General features: G+C 42.6%; 1 protein-coding gene across 1 annotated transcript in view; it reads left to right on the top strand.

Moving 5' to 3' along the window:
• The window catches only part of lrrk1 (leucine-rich repeat kinase 1), an 80,306-nt gene that overhangs the window by 24,292 nt on the left and 33,988 nt on the right, over nt 1-22,026 (top strand). The window contains exons 6-23 of the mRNA XM_069682187.1: nt 1,870-2,006; nt 3,475-3,701; nt 4,615-4,742; nt 5,084-5,247; nt 5,940-6,077; nt 6,833-6,945; nt 7,957-8,027; nt 9,550-9,679; nt 10,466-10,578; nt 11,448-11,662; nt 13,912-14,076; nt 15,089-15,261; nt 15,417-15,537; nt 15,902-16,061; nt 17,071-17,249; nt 18,572-18,669; nt 18,905-19,076; nt 19,164-19,333. Coding sequence (XP_069538288.1) covers nt 1,870-2,006; nt 3,475-3,701; nt 4,615-4,742; nt 5,084-5,247; nt 5,940-6,077; nt 6,833-6,945; nt 7,957-8,027; nt 9,550-9,679; nt 10,466-10,578; nt 11,448-11,662; nt 13,912-14,076; nt 15,089-15,261; nt 15,417-15,537; nt 15,902-16,061; nt 17,071-17,249; nt 18,572-18,669; nt 18,905-19,076; nt 19,164-19,333 — 2,674 coding nt within the window. The remainder of the gene's footprint in view (nt 1-1,869; nt 2,007-3,474; nt 3,702-4,614; nt 4,743-5,083; nt 5,248-5,939; nt 6,078-6,832; nt 6,946-7,956; nt 8,028-9,549; nt 9,680-10,465; nt 10,579-11,447; nt 11,663-13,911; nt 14,077-15,088; nt 15,262-15,416; nt 15,538-15,901; nt 16,062-17,070; nt 17,250-18,571; nt 18,670-18,904; nt 19,077-19,163; nt 19,334-22,026) is intronic.

Here is a 22,026-nt window from a genome sequence, read left to right as displayed (position 1 = left end):
CGGGAAAACCGCGGATCTGGCAACCCTGGTCCGCCTCGTGAACATAGACTGTATAAAAAGATGGACCACATGACAGCTCCCTAAAAGTGAAGCCAAAACATTTCGAGCACCCCCTGCTGGCTGGCTGCAGTATAGGTCATAAAGCCCGCCTCCTCCATGTTAACAGTTGGGACATGAGTCAAACTATAAAATGAAAATACACGCCCGATAAATGTTTCTCAAACATGGTTTCTGTCATTATAGTTAGTTATTATTATGCTGATTTACGTCCAAGTGTTTATTTTTCTGACAAGTTTATTTTTAATTAGTTATTTGATGCTGTCAAAATGATGATTGACAGCTCTGTTGACAAATTCGGCTCCTGCAGCCAATCAGTTCCGGGTGAGCAGAGCGGAGGACGATCCGTGAGTAGAAACGGAACTAAAACAATCACTACAGTGAAGTTTCCATACCTGTGAACGTTAACCTCAGACCAACACAAGAAGCTGTTCTGCTGTTAAACACGCCGGCGTGCGGGATCCTTGCTGCTTTTTCGCTAAGTTAAGTGTGTGTTTGGGTTAGCGGAAGTGGCAACCGCCGCTTCACTCGCCGATCTCTACTGCACAGTCTCTGGCTCCATATGATGTCACCATCGCAAGATGGCAGCGCCTATCACAGGGGCTATTTTGGCATCAATTACGTACAATGGGAGCAGATGGAGACGCGTTGTCCATCTATATATACAGTCATTGGTCGTGAACTACATAAACGGTTCACGGAGCGTACATGCCGGGGAGACGCAAGTTTTCTTTTCATAAAGTTAATGTCACGGTGCAGATCTCGCTAATTAAACTTAGATTTCAACACCGTTAGAAACGGTTGATGACATACCGTATAAATAACACAACAGCAGCCCACAGGTCTATTTGTGTTTATTTTATAAAGAAACGTGTTGCTCCACCTGAACTATCTATCCAGTTTCATAAGGGTGTCTTTGGTAAAAGGGAGGATTTGTTATGTTAAAGAAAAATAGACTCAAAAGTACTAAATAATAAGAAATGATGGTCAGATGTAAATATGGACATGAAAACACACTGCGTAAATCCGGAACAATTTCCTGTATTTTCTAATATTGAAATAAATATTGCAAAACAAATACATATTTTATGTTTTTTTCCAATATCATGCAGCCCTAGTGGGTTAAAGAAAACTGAATCAGAAACGATCAGCACTGCAGGCCCCGCCCTGAAAGTTCCTGGACCTTTGGAAAGTACTACCCCCTGAGCAGGGACTTTTCAGGGGGTAAGTCAACTACCCTGGAACTAAGTTTAGATCCTGGTTCCTGCTGTCGAAATGCACAGAGCTCCTCAAAAGGTTCCTAGCTCCTGGGGAAAGTTCCTGCTGTCAAAACGCACCTATACAGACAGTATGCACAACACTGAATCTATACTTAAGTGCATTAATGTTTTTGATTAGATACACCTTTATATATCATTGTGCTGTGGATGTAGATGCATTGAACTATCAATGTGAGTTTGCATGTTATTTGATCTTACCTGGACCAAAGGTTATTTGGCTCTGTGTGTAATTCTTGTGATCCAAAGGGTGTTACTGCAGCAGCTGGGCAGGGAACCAAACAAGCACCTTCATAACAACGCAACCCACACACACACACACATGCACACACACACACACACACTGCTGGTTGACCAAAGTGTTATACTCAGAGGAGTTTGGATGAAGGTGCAGGATGACATCACAATATGCATAATAAATACCCCACTCTGAGACTATAATACTTCAGATGTGGAACAACTGTAAGGCAAAGCACATTTTAGAAACATGTAATGGTGCTGTGACAGTCCCTGAGTAGTGTGTTTTTTGTTGCAGGGAATGAAGAGATAGCTCACTTCCTGCTGCAGAATGGGGCAGGATTCTCCTCTTACACCCTGATGGACCACCCAGCCTTCAGCAAACACCTCCTCAGACTCAAACTGCACGAAACCTCCAACGCAGACGGAGAGCTGGTGTGTGTTTAGAAACAAAGGGGGTCAATGATGATGATGATGTGTTTGTGAACCAATAAATGAAGAGCGTCCCCATTTATCAGGATGCTTTCTCCTTCCTATTCAGATTGAGAGTCTCAAACTGAAGGCAGTGCGTCGCCCCGTGTTCTGCTCTGTGTGCTTTTTATTGCAGAATGAAACACTGCTTATAAGGACATCAACACAAGTCCTCTTTCTTACTTCTATTAACTTTACATGTTGAGGCTTTCGTGATCAGTAATATAGAAGTCTGGTCTTTTTGAACCTGGGCCTTATTTATTCATTTATGTAGTTTTACTTATTTTAGTGTCTAAATGACAGTAAAGAACAGTTTTGAAATTGCTTCTGTAGGACCTGTGACACAGGATGTAATGGCTGAAGTCTATGGAGCCAGATCTCAAAAAGAATACATGTGCACACAAGGATTCACAAATATACTTTACGATTTATATAAAAATGACTCCCTTAAAAAAAATGTTGGTCGGTCGCTCGGTCGATCGCTCGCTCAGTCGCTCGCTCGGTCAGGTATTGTCGCGCTGCCAAGATTAAACCTACAGGAGAGCTCACGCCTGACTGTAACTTCAAACAGATGATTTTAATTTTTTTGTGATCACTGATTTATGAAGGTACACTTAGATTGTAGCTCATTGTACTGTCTGCTACCATCATAACGTTATACTAGAAAATATGAACAACTAAATAGTGCTAAAATATATTGACATTTAGATCGGTAGGGGTCTGTACTCTGATATCAATGTGGTAGTATCAATAGATGCCCAGCCTAAATGAGCTTACAGGGCAGATAGCTTCTATGTACATACATCAGATGCATTTCACTTTAAATTTGTTGACAAACTGCTGAAGTTGGGGTTGTAGCATTTAAATCACCTTAACAATAGACTGGGGTAACTTCATTCTTCATAGCCCCATGGGGCAAACCTCACCAAGCACTCCGCATGTGAGGCTTGTTTCAAAGGAAACCTGTTACCGTGAAACTAAAGTCCACAAACCAGTAACGCTTCGTAAATGCAGGTTAAACAGTTTGTATGTAAATGTCACAACATCCAAAAATGTTTTTATTAAAAATTGCAAATACATTTAAATACATATGTTTGTGGATTTTCATTACACATATTTAAAACAAGATGTATTTACGTGTGCGTCAGAAATACATTTGTGAATCTTATTTATTATATGTGGATTTTTTTTTACATTTATATAGGACAAATATTTTTGTGTACATTTAAAACTATTTTCTTGGAGAGTAATTTATGTATAAATCGTAAAATATATCCTTCTTGAATCCTTCTTGGTGCATTTAGTCTTCCTGGCTCCATAGAAATCCTTCAACATGTCTACACTTGAATGGGGCTGCTACTATAAACTTTCCTGTCAGTACGTGTAGTAAGAGTCTGACTTTGTCTGTGTGTGTGCGTACGTGCATGTGCAGGCTGTGAGTGTGTGTTGGAGTGGCCTGCAGTTGCCCTGGTTGGAGCTGGACTGGTTCATGGATGTCTCCTTGAGTATCACCCACCTGGATCTGTCGTCCAACAGCCTGGCTGCTCTCCCCTCCGTGGTGCCCTGGGGTCTCATCCACCTCAACACTCTAGATCTTTCTAACAACCTGCTCAAAGAGCTGCCGGGTGCCCACAGCTCCCAGGAGGTCATCTGCTCCAGGTACACAGCAGGAGGTGTTCTCAATGCAGCTAAGATTAATGTATTTTCACACTACGCCAGTATATCAGAGTGTCAGTATCCTCGCTTATGTTTACCCTGTCTTAGAATTTCCTTTGGGGTGAACACTATTCTGTCTTCTCTTATCTTTGCTTAGAAAAGCACAATTACCAGAGGTAGGGAAAAACTTTATCTTTATACTGCTACTATTTCAGGTGGAATATTGTACTTTTGACTCCAGTACTTTAGTCCGACAGATAGAGGTTCTGGTTACACTGAAGAATAAGATTTTACAAACCTGTTACTGAGCGTATTTAAATAACATGAAACTACCAGACGGTACACACCGACATTCAGATGAGTCACTGTTGATCAGAGAGAACAGGTTATGCTGCTTGCATCTTAATTCAGACAATAAAAGGATAATAATCCAATAATATTATAGTATAATAAACCATGACAACTTTTACTTGTTTACTTTACTGTGCTTTAATGCTTTGACTTTTTCTGCCGCTGTCCAATAACGCTCCAAAACTGTCTCGCTTTATTTACATCCTCTACGTTTTCATGTTTTGTAAGCTAGCCCGTGATTTACTGATCCGTCCACCCGAGGAACTCCTCTTTTAGGACGGGATTCTAGTGATGCTGAGCCCCGGTGAAATGCTGACTGTTCTTGAATCACGGTGTCAAATTCACTATTTCAAATCACAGATAATAAACAGCTCTCCATTGCTCCCAGTCTGAGTGCTAAATCTCCAGTGAACTGTCAACAGTTAATTCTGTTACTTGACACAAAGAGATGACACCGATATTGAACTGTCCTCTCGATCGGGCTGAAGTGGTGAACAATGATTTCACTAATGGCTGCTTGTCTCATATGGAGGTTTGTGTCAGCTTCGCTCTCTTCTGTGTTCAGTTTACGGCAGGTCAACCTCTCTCAGAACAAGCTCACCAGATTACCACCTGGACTCCTCCATCTCACCCACATCCAGAGACTTTCTGCTGCCAAGAACCAGCTCAGCGTCCTGTTTGACATCCCTTCAAGTATGTTCCATCTCAGCCTGTATGCGTGCAACATTCAAAGATACCCGTATTCCCCTCTATTAACCTCAACTGCAGAAGGTACCAGCCTTGCATTAGAGGCTCTGACTGATCAGAGACACCCTGTTAAAGTTACTGCATTAAACTGTGAATGAAAAAGTCAACACATGCAGTATTCATTAGAAATGAGAAACCCTCTTGTGTTTAAGTGGACAGAACCTCTTCATGGCACACCAAGGCTTTTATTGTGCGTTGTGGAAACTGTGATTAATAAAGGCGATCTGGTATCTCTTTAAAGGTAAAATGGTGCATGGTAGATTTGTGTCTTTCTTCTGTTCTGTCAGCTACGAACTGGATCGGTCTGCGTAAGCTCGAGGAGCTGGATGTGTCTGATAACTGCCTGACCAGTCTGCCCGTGTCCGTCATGCATTCTTTGAAATCCCTGAGCTTCCTCAACGTGTGCAGGAACAAGCTGAGCTGCTTCCCTGACGCCTGGGCCTGTCCGCTGGTAATAAGCATCCACTTCCTGCTTATTGTAACAGCTTATTTATCTTTTAATCAACAGAGAGCATGTTTGATAATCTGGGTTTTACTCTGTGGACCTCTTTCATTAATATTAGTGTGAATAGTATACTTAAATCTTGAGGTAGCCCATTACCACAGTTGCGTGTGGTAAATGGTGCTAACATTGGTCAGATTTGTTAAGCATCTCACCACAAACGTTACCAAGCATAAATACAGCAGTTTCACTGGCTGCCATCTTGTTTCTACACAGATTTATGTTATGTGCTTTTGCCGCCACTAGATGGGACAAAAACGTTTGGCTCATGACGACAGCAGGTCGAAGTCAAACAGAAGGAAGTATGAGGTGTAATAAACGCCACATAATGCCACGTTTTTAGCGTGTGTATGAGCAATGAGAGATGGTCTGACACACTGTTGGTTTTATGTGCTCCTCCTCAACAATAAGCACACAGTCAAAAAACATCAGAGGAAAGATAAAGTAGAGACGGTCTGTGTGGACTCAATTAATACTGTGGCAACTATCACTGCATTAACTTCATATCTTAATATTGATATAAAGATATGATCTGACATATTAAATCTAACGTTACATTTAACATGAACGTTTGTCCTCCTGTTTTTGTTGTTGTGGATTATCAGACATTAAAGGATTTTCCTGTTTCTCCTCCTCTGCAGAAGCAATGCAAAGCTTCCTCCAATGTGATCGAAAGTATTCCAGACACCTTCTCCATCTTCTGGAGGACTCAGCTGCAGGAGGTGGATTTTTCTGACAACAGCCTGACAGAGCTGCCAGCGTATCTCTTTGAACTGGAGGTAGGAACCATCACCTGGATCTGTGGGTGTGCTGCTGCGAGTGGAGAGTAGCTGGTCGTCAGAAGTAGTCCGACTCCTGTGTGTGTTCTGCTAAGTGGGCTCCAGGTGGCACTGGCGCTGTGTAGAAGGCTCTCACTTACACACTCACACACACACACACACACACACACACACTCAAAGCCACCAAACTCCATTGACAAAAAGCGTAATCTTACGTCACAGAACAGAGAGTTTCAGGTGTCCTGCTGCCTTAATAGTGAGTTTCTTTGTAGTGTTCTGTGAGTTTGTTGTTTTAAATAGTTAGATCCACCACAATATTTGTGCAGCACACAATAATAAAAACAACCAGCTGATCAAGGCGGCAGCAGAACATGAACTCCTGTTTTCTACCAGGGGACATGACAGGTCCGATTGCTTTGTTCCGTAATGGCTGTTTCTGGTTTTAAAAATCATCTTCCTCTTGAACTAAAAGGTCACAAGAACTTTTAGTGGACATACTTCAATAGGGCTGCAGGATGAAGCAATCTACTGGAGCAATTCCAAAACTTTTTATAACTATTTGTCATCTAAACACAAAGATTTGAAAAAGGTTTAAACATACAGTATCCCCTTTAAATCTGCTACAACCATAAATAACTCTGTTCTTATCTCTGATTAGGGAAGCTGACCAATGACAGAGTGAGCTGATTGTCTGAATTCCTTGGGAGTAAATAGTGAATGTGTGGTTTACAGTATCTCACCCCTCCTCCCACCAGGCTCTGGTCTCACTGAGATTGTGTGGGAATCACATTGCGACACTCCCAGCCCCCATTAAGTGGAAGTGCTCTCAGGTCAGGACCCTCGACTTTTCCAGGAACAAGCTGGGCAAGTAGGTCCACAGAGACACACACACATCCCACACCATCAGCTAATAAAAAGGTGAAGTAACTTGACCGTGTCATAGTTTTTTAGCTGTTAACTATCAGTAGCACCTAAATAGTTTAGTCACTGCAGAGTTCATAAGGAGCTAAAGAGAGGAAAGTGTGTAACTTCACTGAAGACTTCTGTCTTCCAGTGACAGAATGACACAGTATGCGGATCACTCGTCTCCTGTATGACATATCCTCACTGGCCATGTGTTACTGTATGAGGAACAGGCTACATCTGTCATCCTTCTTCTGATTTTTCTTTTAGTTTGTTTTTGTTTTAGTGAGTGCTGTGAAACATGGTCAAGTCTGATGTGTTGCAGAGAAGAAAACGCTAAAACACTCAGTATAAAATGCTGTCGATTTGTATAAGATATAAATAATCTTTAAAACTTCAATTGATCAAAATATATAAAAAATTGGGCAGCATACGTATTACATCATATAGACTGACTTTCTCTCAGCACCCCCAGCTATGACTGACTTCCAGCGTGCCTGCATGTTTGAGACGGATAAGAAGTTTAGAAATAAACTCAGCATCATGTTGCACAGTTTGGATGTAATTGGGGTATATATGTATATGTTTACGTTAAAGGAACTGCTGAAGAGAACTGACTTGGCTCACCTCAAATTTCACGACTGCTTGATCCAAATAGTGGAGCTGCTGATCCAGAATGATGGTCTTAACATGTCAAAATGTATGCACTAGTAGTGTAACAGTAGTATGCAGTTTGGGGTTTAAGTAGAAATTATGCCTTCTCAGACTACCATGATATCGTTAGTTTTTTTAAACTGCAAACTTGTGTTGCAAGTTTCCACTGAACAGCAATGACTGTCTGTCACTGGGCTTTATCAGAGTTCTTGTCTTTCTAACTTTATGCTTTGAAAGCTATTAGGCTAATACAGCGGGCTGTCAGCACAGTGTGCAGATGAAGGCGAGTGACTTGTTACAGTATTTCACTTTGTGTCTTTAGAACAGAGGAGGGGCCCAAATCCAGGAGGCTGGCCTTCCTGACTACGTGGAACAGGAGGGACCCTGACCCAGGTACATCTGCTTCACATACAAATAAACACCAGTCTGCAGAGTTCCTCCATGCTGCTTATAATGTGGACTTTGTGATTCAGACGGGTCAGAACAACACATTGTTTCTGCTATTTTTCCAGCGTTCTCTTTGAAAGGTGGTGATTGTTGCTGACCTTGCAAAACATCTGAGATTGAGCACTTAAGGTCACTGATTGTTATATTACAACACAGGGTGGCCCCATGTATACATGCTCTTTCCGTGAAATGCATCCTGCCAAGAGTCCAATTCAGTGGAAGGCTAGTTTTTTTCTTGCTTGTTTGTCCCAAAAGTATCAAACACATCCATAATCCACTTGCAGTGTGAGTAACTGGTCGTTTCCATGACAAACGCAGCCCAGACCACCTCAAACACATATGCTACTCACACGGCCACCTTACCTGAAGGAGCGGGACAGTTAAATTAGATTCAACTCTAAGTTTGAAACTGTTATAACGTTTCATTTAGGGGAGACTTCATGTGCAAAGTCTGTGGCGATCAGACCCCGTCGTGGCGTCTTCATGTACTTAAAGGGGTAGTGAGGCCGTGAGCAGGATAGGATACGCCAGATGGAGTCCAGACACTGGTGGTGGTTGTGGTGGTGAAGAAAGGATGCAGGATGAGCTGAGGAGCTGCACTTGGACCCTCATGAGATGGATTGGCGGTGACTGGGGTGGAGGAGGGTCACAAAGATCGAGCTGAAACGACAAACTGACAGCGGAGAGGAGAACAGCTTTAAAATTCGACAGCAGCAGGATGATTGGACGACAGAAGACCAGGCTAAATCTGGTGATCAGCTGATTATGGACGTTTACTATGTTAAGTGCTAAACCAACCAGACAGGAAGGACAGAGATGGGGAGAGAGAATGTGACATGAATGTATGAAACAGTCTTCCTGCTTGAACTTACGCTGAGCTACATTTCTGCTTGTTGTTCCCAAACAGTTTGAGGTGTTTCTGTTTGTTTCGCTTCAGGCTAAAGAAAGAAACACATCATGGAGTTTTGACTTTTTGTTTCACACGGGGCTCGAAGCCTGGTCTCCTGTTTGAATGTCCTGCGTTGTTTGTTTGTCTTTCTACCTTGTCACCTGACTTTAGTTACAGCTGGGGCGTGTTTACATCAGAGGTAGTCAGAAAAGTTGAAAGGTTGTGCATTTGTTTGAGGAGTAAGGGCTGAGGGGTCTTTGTGCATTGAATAGGATTCTTTATCATGTTTTGGGAGACATGAATAATGTTGACCTGGTTACCCCGGGTGAATAAGCAGGTGCACCTGTAGGAGAGCTTGGTAACTTTAGGGTCAGCATTTAGACACAAGCATCACAGTGCACATAGATCTGACAACAGACGAGATGCAGCTTCCTGCGACTAACAAAGCAATGACGACGTGTCGACTCTTCTCCTGCTATCGGTTTGTTGCACTACGTGGGCCAGCCCTGTTATCCACAGCGTGACACGCTGTATGTGTGTTTCCATCCTGTGACTCTCTGCATGGCTCTGTCCCGACAGTGTGTCCCATAGAGTTTCCCATGGTTCTCCGGGAGTCCCTGGAAGTGCTTTACTTGAATGACAACCAGCTGGAGTGCGTTCCCCAATCTGTGTGTGGTCTGCACAGCCTCACTGAGCTCTACCTCTCCAAGTGAGTCTGCCTGTCTGTCCCTCTGTCTGTCTGTCTGTCTGTCTGTCTGTCTGTCTGTCTGTGTGCCTGTCTGTCCTCCTCCTGCATGCTGTCCCTCTCTGCAATCGTCGAGTCAGATTCTTCTTCTAGAAAAGTCAGAGTTTCCAGAGCTGGGCTGTTAGCCTAAGCTCAGCAATGTCTGACAGGTAGACTGACAGAGAACAATTCACAGCCCTACAAACCACTTATCCGTCCATATTATCTCTTATTATCTCGTTTAGTTTCCTGCACCAGCAGATTCCTTGAGGATTTGAAAGGACCCTCAGAGCAGGAAGCTGCTGTAGTAACATATATTGTTTTTTTTGTTTTTTGTTTTTTGTTTTTTTGGAAACTCAGGAACAGTTTCAAACATTATGTCACTGTATGAGGTCAAAGGTTAGTTTGACTTCTGCAAAGAACAAATACAGTGAAAAAGAATCAGTCTTCTTGGGTTGGCCCCTCGAATCCTTCAGTTCCTGGGAACCACTGCTGGCTGTGAGGTCAGCCCTGCTGCTGCTCTCTGCAGCTGTTTTCTAACAAGCAGCAAATCGCTCCGCACTGACACACATCCGGAAGTCGTGGATCCACAGCGTCCTGTCGCTGCCAAAAATGACTTAAGATGCATAACTTGTTAAAATGGGCTTTAGGCTCTGAATAGTTTAATAAACCCAAGTTGAATTTATGTTAAGTTATTAAAAATGACATTGAGATGGTATGTAACTTTGATAAGAATGGGTGACCCTGTTGTCTCTCCTGCTCTGAGAACAGTAATCCAGGCATCCGGGAGCTTCCAGCAGAGCTCGGCCAGCTCTCCAACCTGTGGCAGCTGGACATCGAAGACCTCAACATCACCAACGTGCCCCAAGATGTAAGGAAAGAAGGTACTGTCTGAACGTATGAAAAACATCCTCGGCTGACGTGTCCTAAGCAAGCTGGGCTAAAAAAACAGGTTTTAAATGTTTTGCTTCAAGTTATCGACGCACAGAATGAACACAATTGATTTTCTTCCACACCACTTGCATCGGAAGACCTAAAGGAAGGAACACCTATACAGGTGATCTGGTATTCTTAAATGTGGGCCTAGTATTTTCTACATGGCTAAAAAGTATGGAAACATTTTGCACCAGTAGATTACTTCAGCCAGCAGCCAGCTGCAACATAATCTTTCAGTGCAAATGCACCCTCACAGTTTGTCCACTAAAAGAACTCAATTGTTGTGTGACTTGTGTGACTGTTGAAAGAGATCCAACTCAACAATACACAAGACAAGATTTGAAAACAGCAGAATTCACCTTTAATGACTGAAATGTTTGAACATGGTGACATCCCTAAGAAGCATTTCGACAGAGTAAGAAACGTGTCGCTAATACAGCTCGATGTACTGAAGAAGGGTGTTCCCATGGTCTTATCATTAAAGCTCACAAGCTCTCGAAGAAAGCAGCCAGTGCTGGATGTTTTCCTGTAAACAGTCTGGTTAATAACATAAGTTTGTTTCACCTGGAGGTTTGTTGTCGACCCATCTGATCATGTGACTGCCCGTGTCTCATGACCTGTTTCTTAATTTACGGACATCAGTTAGAAAATGTGTGTAAAAAGGAAAATAGAAATATTAGATAAATAAAATCTTCACATCTTTACATTAACTAAAGCAGTCAGTTATTGTAAAGGTGTAGTACTATTTAATTATGCATGGACAATGTATGTGCTTTGTTAATAGGTCACGTAATTTGCGTCACGCTGTGCTTTTCAGGTCCTGGGTCTGTCCTGGCTTTCCTCCGGGCACACCTTCGAAAGGCCGAGCCTTTCAAGCTGCTGAAGATGCTTGTGATCGGTCCACCCAGGCAGGGGAAGACCACCCTGCTGGAGTCTCTACAGTTCGGACGGGCTTCCCCCTTCACCCCCACAGAATGCAGCATCTCCACCTCCACCTGGGAGCTGGACAAGCCCAATGCAGGCAAAAACAGTGTAAGGAAAAGCCAGGCAGTACATGCAAACAAATACTGTACATTCAATGTCAGTGGGCTGTCCAGCAATTAACCTGGGCCATCAAATGTTTTAACGGCATCTTCTAAAGCTGTTAGCAGGAACACCTGTCGGATAAATGTCAGGGAGTCAAAAGTAAAAGTGTGCTCCAAGTATTTAGTGCCATGACATCAAAATACTTTCGTACAAGGACCTCATACGTGTGCCTTGATACAGTAGAGTACAGGTGTTTTCAGTCACTGTGGCTGATCAGACTTCCCTCTCTGACAGGTTCAATAGAACAAAACAAGGGCTATAGATGTCAGTGAAGGTCAGTTTGTATGTACACAACGAGTCCTGAGAAAAGGTCTACATTGAAAACAGCAGATTTTATACTCACAATGTATGATCACATTAAACTTTGTTGATTAAACTACCAAACAACAATCAACAGATCTGTAATAAATAAATATAAAACAACGATGGGGCAATCTACGTAATGAGTATTTAATGGTGATACTCTCTGTATATTATTCTCTGGTTATGAAACTGACTGAAATTAATTCTGATGACTCTATATGAGCTACAAAAGCAAGCAGGTGTCAGACGAACTGAATAACTGCAAGCTGCCTTTGTTTACATTTTCCATGGCAGCAATTTAAACAGAGTGATACATATGACTGTTAAAGAAAGCAGGATGAGATTCTGTGTTAAAAACATTTTAGCATGTACAGGACAAAATCAGCAAAGAGATGAGAGGTACGGCTTTGTCCACAAGGGGTGCCAAAATCAACACAAACCAAAAGTTCCTCACAGGAGCTTTAAAGTAGTTTTTTTAATTCAGGGATTTCTGTGGATTTATCTGCGTTAACACTGCAGTGTTGCCACTTATATTTCAGCAGTGGTGGAAGAAGTATTAAGTATTTACTCAAGAAAAACTGTCAGTACAACGCTATGACAGTACTTCATTTTAAAGTAACATTACTTCAGTTAAAGTTTGTTAGTAATGTCTGTGAAAAAAGTCATTCATTGTGCAGATAGACGGTCCCTGTCAGAGGATATTAATGATATTATATAATATTGATAATGAGTAAAGAACATTGACGTTTCTGTAGTTTTGGTGCAGCAGTGTGATTCTGGGTGCATCAGCAGATCTGCAGAGCATCACTGTGGTATGAAGCAATAGAGCCACGTGCCTGCACATAAATAGGTCCTTAAATAGTTATATGTAAAGGTGTGATATGTAAAAGTAGATTATACTCGTCCTCAAAGCCTTACCTTATCCTTTAAATGGGATCTCTGTCATCATATAGCTTGGGTCATTTTATCCAGGTCTAGATGTGAGATAGAGTGAAAACTTGAAAGGGAGTGAAAAGGCTCCCACGAGCTGAAACAGTGTTCCCTGGTTCTCTGAATTATCCACAAAGAAAACTACATTCAACAAGCAGTAAAGCTGCAGCCGGCATAGAGCCACACTAAACTTTAACATGTCTCTGGATCTTCATGTTTTTTCGACACTGCATGAAGTTGTCAAATGTGACTTCCTGCGTCCACTCCAAACACGCACTTGAAATGTATCATGTTGCTGTCCATCAAGTGTAGACCAAACAATGTCAACATCATGTTAAATGAATGATGACTGCCTCTTACCTGTAGGGAGCGCTAAGACTAAGAATGAATATTTTCATGTAGATGTATTCACGGCGCAGAATATTTGAGTTACAACAACTTCCTGGTTCATAGCCAATCATCAACAAAATGTAATTTCTTGAACTTTTAATTGTTGAGCTGTTTTTTGTAAACATACGCTTCCCACATTTCATATGACTAGCTGAAACCTGCTGCAGGGAACGCTTGGTTTGCTTGTTAGGAGCACTTTGAGGCCATTCTGCTTCACCCTTTAATATGACCCATAACATGCTTCCACTTCTGATGCGTGTGCAGAGCTTTCGATTATCTGTGGAGACTCAAAATGTGATTACTCTTTGTGAACAATAATAATGTAGTCTCCTCAAAGGTCGGTGCTCAGGCCTTAACCATCAGAATCAGAAATACTTTATTAATCCCCGGGGGGAAATTCAGGAAACCATGTCTGTTATTTGGAAATATTTGGAAATAGAATCAGGAATTGGATCTCTTAATGACTTTTAGATATTTTTAGTCACCTCATGCTGTTTTTTACTTCCTGACTCATCACACGGGCACTTTGCACATCTTTAGAGTTTACTCAGCTCTGATTTTGTTCCACACAGAGGGACTCTGTGGCGTTCAACGTTTGGGACATCGGTGGTCAGGCCAGCATGTCCACAGTGAACCAGTGTTTTTTCACAGATAAGGCCCTGTACATCGTGATCTGGAACCTGGCTCTGGGAGAGGAGGCTGTGGCCAACCTGCAGACATGGCTGCTCAACATAGAGGTGAGATTTAGCCCACAGATTCACACACACTTCTGCAGACCTGCTGAGAAGCTGGAAATGTGTGTGACTGTGAGGAGCAGGGAGGGGCTGAAACAAAGACATGGTGTTTGTGTTTCCAGTGACAGAGAGGACTGTCCTGATTTAAAAGAACATTAATTAATTTCTGACCACATGAACCAAATACTGTCCAGCAGATTGATTGACTAGAAGTGTGTTGAAATGACTTAGTTAATTAATCATTAAAGCATTGTAACTATCAAACATTTAATAATGCCCCCCGTTGTTTCCTTTTGGTCATTGTGGTTAGTTTATAGCCTGGGTTTTTAGACCTGGGCAATATTTTTCAAATGTTGGATTCTTAATGACAACAGGTACAAAAGGTTTGAAACCGCTCTAGTAGATTGACCGGCTTTTATGACACAGCATCAAGGGAATCCATCTCATGTTAAATTTTAGATCTAGAACAGATTGTTAGCTGAAGTGCGTTTTATAGAGATTAATAAGGAGGCGGTTGTGGCTCAGTGGTAGAGTTGGTCGTCTCTCAATCAGAAGGTTGGAGGTTTGATCCCCTGCCCCCTCAGGCTACACGTTGAAGTGTCCTTGGCTTGGGGAAGACACTGAACCCTAAAGTCTTTGGTTGACAGTTGAGCACTTTACGTAGCAGCCTCTGCCTGCTTTTGTTCTCCTCACGGACTGTTTTTCGTCGCAGCCTGCTCATACGTGATTGGTCAATATCACTCGGACTACAAGTGTAGTTCAAACTGAATATTTGCCTTCCCGGAATCCATGTCACCGCATGTTGTTACTATTGACTAATGCATTTTATGAGCTTATTGTTATGCAAAGCTCTGATTTACTGTGTGTGTGTGTGTGTGTGTGTGTGTGTGTGTGTGTGTGTGTGTGTGTGTGTGTGTGTGTGTGTGTGTGTGTGTGTGTGTGTGTGTGTGTGTGTGTGTGTGTGTGTGTGTGTGTGTGTGTGTGTGTGTGTGTGTGTGTGTGTTATGGTCTACAGGCTCGAGCACCAAACTCTGCAGTGCTGGTTGTGGGAACACATTTAGATCTCATCGACACCAAGTTTCGCACCGAGAGGCTGGCCACACTGAGGGCTTATATTCTGGCTCTCTGTCGATCCCCATCTGGGGCTCGGGCCACAGGCTTCCCTGATATCACCTGGAAGCACCTGCAGTAAGAACACATGTGACACTTTATCATTTATATGCACTAAGAAGAAGCTGTAGTTTTAGCATGTGTTTCATACCTGCTGTGGCAGCAACACAAGTGTGAATCTCACAGAAAGTCTGTATGATGTGTTGACTTGTGATGTGTGTCTTGGTGCTCAGTGAAGTGTCCTGTAAGACCCTGGAGGGCTTGAACGGGCTGAAGAAGCTGATCTACAAGGTGGCTCTCTCCATGAAAGACAGCGGCGGCTCAGCTGGGGGCAGTAAACTGCTGGGCAGACGGGTGAGTGAGTCTGCGTGCTGCTGATGCTTTATATTGTGCGTCTGTGGAGAGGAAACAGTAGTGCAGGCATATACTATATCTCGTTGTTGAATTATTGAATCATAATTTGAGCTGAACAAAGTGTAACTAAACTGGCCTGATTGTTCTAATCCTAAAAAATGGATTTCAGATTTGTAGCGATTTTTTTGTCAATAGAACATCTGTCCAAGCATCAGAACACACAACGAGTAAGTTCCTGGAAATATATGTTCATATGGTCACTTATTTGACTGGTTTTGATCATCAACCTGCGAAGGTGAAAACTTAAACTCTTTGTCTATGTTCTGAAGCACAGACTGATTTTTACCTTTGTCTCCTCCACCAGATCCCCCGGAGCTACCTGACCCTCCAGGAGGCAGTGATAGCAGAGAAGCAGAGGAGAGAGGCTGAGGGAGAGGTCCAGTACTTAACTGATGCCCAGTTGGACTGTATCATTGAGCAGAACCCAGGAAGTGACATCAGAGACTACGAGGACCTGCAGACTGGTACTGAGACTTGTTCAGCAAAAACCTGGGATGTGAAAATGATTAGTTTGTTTTGTCAAAAAGTGTAATTACAGTTATTTGACAGAGCTTAACACTGACATCGTCACCACCTGGGTTTCCGTTATCCGGTAATTGCCGTTTTTTTTAAGGTAAAATCTGTTGAAGTCCGTCATATTAAAAATCCACCTGTCATAATGTCCGGTAAAATAATATATTTTCAACAAAAAAAATAGCACTGATTTATTATAACTCCGTCCTTCAGTGCTTCAGAATATGCTAAACCAGCCATCAGAACCATTATTGATCCTTTTGGCAAAGGAATTACCAGCGAGGACGCGTCAGCAGCACCAGCCACAGCTCCTCTCATTGATGCCACAAGTGCACGACATGCCAGCGCTGTGATGAAAGCACTCCGTGGTTATGGGGGCTGGAATTTATCCATGGCCTGCAAAAGGCATCAGGGATTTCAGTGGAACATATGCCATCCTGATTATTAAAAAGTCAAACTGAAGCTTTGTCAGGTCTGTCCTCAAGAGGAGAAGAAAACTACTTTAACATGAGAAGGCTTTCGTGACACAGTGTCAGGGAATTGTTAGCTGTTAGCATGCAGATGTCTGTGTATAGAGATTAATAAGAAGCTACGTCATCATCAGATAGCATATTTTTCTTGTCTACGGACTTCAGACTTCGGACTACGGACTACGGACTTCGGACTTCGGACTACAAGCGTACTACAAAAGGAAACCCTTGCCGTCCCGGAAATTTCTATGTAAATAGAGATTAGTGTTGACTTAACTCTACACAGCTTTGACGGGGTCCAATAATCTGAGAATCTTGAGTTGAACAAGCCTGGTTTTAAGTTCCCCAGACATCTTTTAAGACACTTTTAATATGTCAGTGCGGACCCCGGTCAGTAACTTCCGCCTAGTATAAGCAGTCTGATTCTCCTAGCAGCAGTTTGTCTGACTGAATGTGTACTGGCTCTCCTCTTTTTTGCAACCACTTCCAGCCATCAGCTTCCTGATAGAAACTGGGACCCTGCTGCACTTCCCAGACACCAGCCATGGCCTGTGCACCCTCTACTTCCTGTGTCCTGTATGGCTGTCAGAGTGCCTGGAGAGGATCCTGCACCTCAAATCGTCTCGCTCTGTAGCCAGGAATGGCGTGATCCGAGCTGAAGACCTCAGGGTGAGCCTCAGGGAGCAGTTGATAGAACAAGTATTGAATGGCTGTTTGAGTTACTGTCAATCAGATTTTTGATTTTGTGAATTAGTGGCTCCAGATCTTCTGTCAATCATAAACTAATTTCACCAATATGCCGCCTGAACCAGCCGTCAATCTCTTTTACTTTGGCTAATCATCTTCCTCAGAAGGAGGAGGTTCAACATGATGAAGCAGGGGAACCAAGAAGAAGGGGAATTTACCGAAGAACAGAGAACAATCCTCTGTATCAGTTCATAGTCTCATCAGTTTACGTTTCCTATACAGTAAAGAAAAAGCATGCCAGCTATCTAATGACAGAGTCAGACAAAGGCCGATGTGGAACCGTTGAGTAATAACATAATTGGAATCTAAATAGTTACTTTATCTCCCAAAAATAATGTGAAAATTAAATTAAGTGATATTTTAAAGTGCTACAGTAACAATCAGCAGCTTTCAGTCTGGTTCTGCCTCTGCTGCCTGGTTGTTTGTGTGGCTGTACAGTCGGGGAGGCTAACCTGCCGTATTCACACAGCGGCCATTTTCCACTGATGTCATGCTCAGAACGGGAAGCTCAAATGCTGTTACAATGTACTGCTCTGTTCCAGTTTGTAAGGTGTATGGTCTGAGAGTATCTGACAAGTCCTTATCATTTCATTGGTTTTTGGTCGATGGGCAGCTGACAAGACAATGACCAGTGAAAATCTGGAGGTAGAGCCGACCATGTTTGATAACCCATTAGTTTTGGTCAGCCAATTACAGTCAACGTTAGCATTTAGCCACTTGCTAGATAGTGTTACTGTTAGCAAGGAAGTCGGAGAAAGCTGATATGACCATTTGGCAGTAGTACCAGTCCTAAAGGAAAAGTGTAAAATCCTAGCTAGCATAATGTTAGCCAGGAATTGACTTCCCCTCTTACATAATATTAGCAAGGAAGTGGCTGATGCTAACATTAGCTGTCATATTGTGGTAGCTAATGTGTTCTCAAATATCTTGTTTTCCTTTGAAATATGGCCCGATGTCCCATTCATCAGGAAGCAGTGAATTGATAATGATATGTCAGATTGTAAACATGAGATACAACCTGAATCACATCAGTAAAACAGCATTTGAGCTTCCAGCTCTGAGCATGACATCAGAAGATGTCTGCTGTGTGAATATCTCAAAGTCTGCCGGGACAAAATCTAAGCAAGTTTAGACTTGCAGTTTAAGTTTGATGTAAAAAAGTTCTGGCTTTCTAAGTTGGTTTTGTGTATAAATGATGATACTGACTTCCTGTTTGATGTTCTATGATCCCGTCTGTTGTGCAGATGCTGTTAGTAGGAACAGGCTTCACCCAGCAGACTGAGGAACAGTATTTCCAGTTTCTGGCCAAGTTTGAGATTGCTCTGCCTGTGGCCAACAACAGGTAAAACGTTGTCTCTACTAAATGATGCGCAGCCAATACCATTAATGATCTATGCACTACAAAGCACACGAGTGCTACGTGCCAAGCAATTAGCGTAGAAGTGGCTAATTTTGGAGCAATTGCTGACAACAAAAAAAACCTGGCATTCGTGCCAAACTGCAAGCATAAGTTCAGTTTCTTCAAACATTTTCTAGTTTTAAATATATTCTTCATTTTTCCTCTCCTCTTGCTGTAGCTATCTGCTGCCCCACCTCCTTCCCCCAAAGCCCGCCATGGACATCCACAGCTTCCGCCAGCAGACCAACAACACTCTGCAGCGCCTGGTCAAGATGAGCTTTGTTCCTGCTGGATTTTGGGAGCGCTTCATCGCCAGGATGCTCATCAGCCTCACAGAGATGGATCTGCAGGTACTGAAAAAATAGCAGATTGTCATCACTCAGCTCTTGTACCATTAGACTTTTACATCCATGACCTGACATGCTGTGTTTGTGCAGTCCTTTGAGCCAAAGAGAAATGCCAGGAACAAGTGCAGCAGGAGCTCTGCGATCCACGGGTTTGCTGGAAGCCAGCAGAGGAACCGTTGCAGCACCTTCAGAGTCAGACGGAGCAAGACCATATACTGGAAGGAGGGGCTGCTGGTCACTTTCGATGGAGGTTATCTCAGGTCAGAGCTGGGGCTAAAAGGCAGTGGGCAAAAATGAAATGAGACAAATGCTTAAAGGGCAAATTCACCAATTTTCAACCTCAGTCCTATCATGCTGTTGTGTGTAATGCCATTATGGTAGAACAAAAATGCAATTTCGCTCTGTGCCTTTGGAGGATGTTATCCGCTTCTCTGGAAAACCTCCGCCAGACAACGTAAAACGTGTCATCTGTCGGAGGCCAGGGAGCTCGCTAAACTAGATAAAAACAAAAAGCTCCGGCACTCACAGGATCAAGTAACACTGACTTTAATGTGGGTCACAGATTAACGCGTTTCGGCTCTTATGCCGTCTTCAGCATACTAAGGAGAACAAAGGAGCTGATACATATGCCCAGGTGAGAGGAAATGAGTAAAAGGACCGCCCCGCAGGAAGGAAGGAAGGTGGGAAGTGTGTCCATACAAAGACACCTTTTCACTTTCTACAAATGACATGGACAGATCCCTTACTAAGTCAAATACATGGCAGAAAATATAAACAAAAAATTTATTTGCCTCTACAGACAGTTAGGGTTTCAACAGCCCATTTACAAACATAAATTCGATACATTATACATATAACACAGTGCATATCATAATCCATATTAACAAGGACAAGTAGCAAAAAGTAATTGGTATACATGATTAGATTAAGAGCTGCATGTCCCTGCCAAAAAAGTACAAAATCCTGCACAAGGTACAGAACCGTCCCACATGTACAGACATAGAATACATAGAATAAATCTGGTTACATAGGGAAACTTACTCTGCAGCAAAATATAAAAGTGGCTAATCCTATTTTAAATTCATATATAGAGCTACTCGGTTGCTTCCTGGAATCAGTATTTATGAGTCAGGGCATGTACCTTTATATTTTATATTATATATGCCTATTAAGATTGTGCAGCATAATGTAGTTATGTTTATGTATGTGTGCATTGTACACGTGTATATATATGGGCATAGGTATGTATATATATATTTAGGTATTTATATGTGTATATATTTATATTTCTATATATGAATTTAAAATAGGATTAGCCACTTTTATATTTTGCTCCAGAGTAAGTTTCCCTATGTAACCAGATTTATTCTATGTATTCTATGTCTGTACATGTGGGACGGTTCTGTACCTTGTGCAGGATTTTGTACTTTTTTGGCAGGGACATGCAGCTCTTAATCTAATCATGTATACCAATTACTTTTTGCTACTTGTCCTTGTTAATATGGATTATGATACGCACTGTGTCATATGTATAATGTATCGAATTTATGTTTGTAAATGGGCTTTTGAAACCCCCTATCTCCTAACTGACTGTCTGTAGAGGCAAAGAAATTTTAGTTTATATTTTCTGCCATGTATTTGACTTGGTAAGGGATCTGTCCATGTTATTTGTAGAAAGTGAAAAGTTGACACACTTCCCACGTTCCTTCCTTCCTGCGGGGCGGTCCTTTCACTCATTTCATCTCACCTGGGCATATGTATCAGCTCCTTTGTTCTCCTTAGTATGCTGAAGACGGCATAAGAGCCGAAACGCGTTAATCTGTGACCCACATTAAAGTCAGTGTTACTTGATCCTGTGAGTGCCGGAGCTTTTTGTTTTTCTGGAGTTCATTTTCTGCCGTGCACCCGAAACGATACTTTGTAACTTATTTTTGGAGTTGTGCGCGCTGCCATTGCTGTATCCAGCTCGCTAAACTTCACTTCCTTAATCCAGGACGCCCACCCCCTTTGATCGCCTGCAGCTATCAATGTCCTTGACTGGAAACAGGGAGTATTTCACTGCAGCGTCTCTTTTCCTCTTGCTCTCCTTACACTCTGGTACACGCAGCTGAACACCATGATGCTCTGTTTTTGTTTTGTTTGTAGATATATTTGGTAGGACTCTTAGGGGGGAATTCACTAAAGGATTGCGCAGCTTTTGTGCCCGCTAAACCTGTGCAAATGACTTAAAAAGACTCCGCCTTTTTCCGCGGTTGAATGCACCCTAAAGTGCGCTGCAGAGCACAAAGCGTCTCTGTGCTCCCGATCCGTTTGCGTGTATTTCAGTGAGTCATGTTATGCAAACATTCGCGGCAAGTTTGTCCCTTTTATTATGCCTCTATGCCACAAACGCCAGCGCTAACAGCAGGTGGTGGGAGCTGCGGCTCAGTATTATAAGGGCTGTCAGGCTCTGAGTTTCTAGTGATCATGACGACAATTCCACCTTTTGTGTGATGAAAAAATGTATTTGACTCTAAAAACAATCTGTTAATAATATTTTGTGATTACTATTATAATCAGGAGACCAATCGGTCTGGGCCTGTGCGAGGCTCAACCTCGGCACACGGTCACTTGTCCACATGTCCGGAGCCGTTACGCAGGAAGCGGATTATTATATGGACCAGCTGCATAAAGCTGCATGACAGAGAGTAATACTAGTAAACACCTGTCGAGTCTGGACTTTACAGTAAGCTGTTCAAAAAGCTGCCCCCTCCTCTCACGTCTCCTCAAGGATCTGTGCATGCAGTTGAAGTCCGTCATTGTGCGCGCAGCTTAGAGCGCAGCACCGCACAGCAGAGAGTGGAGCGGCACACAGCTTCTCTCCACAATCAGACACAAAACAAGAGCAAACTGCACAGGTCTGCGAAACTTTATGGGCGTGTTTGCGCTTGAATGCCATTCCTTTCATAGAGAG

This window comes from Semicossyphus pulcher, unplaced genomic scaffold (genome assembly GCF_022749685.1).
Source record: "Semicossyphus pulcher isolate SPU_LCO1_2020_fin unplaced genomic scaffold, fSemPul1.0.p SCAF_1, whole genome shotgun sequence".
NCBI classification, from domain to species: Eukaryota; Metazoa; Chordata; class Actinopteri; order Labriformes; family Labridae; genus Semicossyphus; species Semicossyphus pulcher.
Note: the sequence above shows the minus strand (reverse complement) of the source record. Positions and strands in the feature narration are given on the sequence as shown.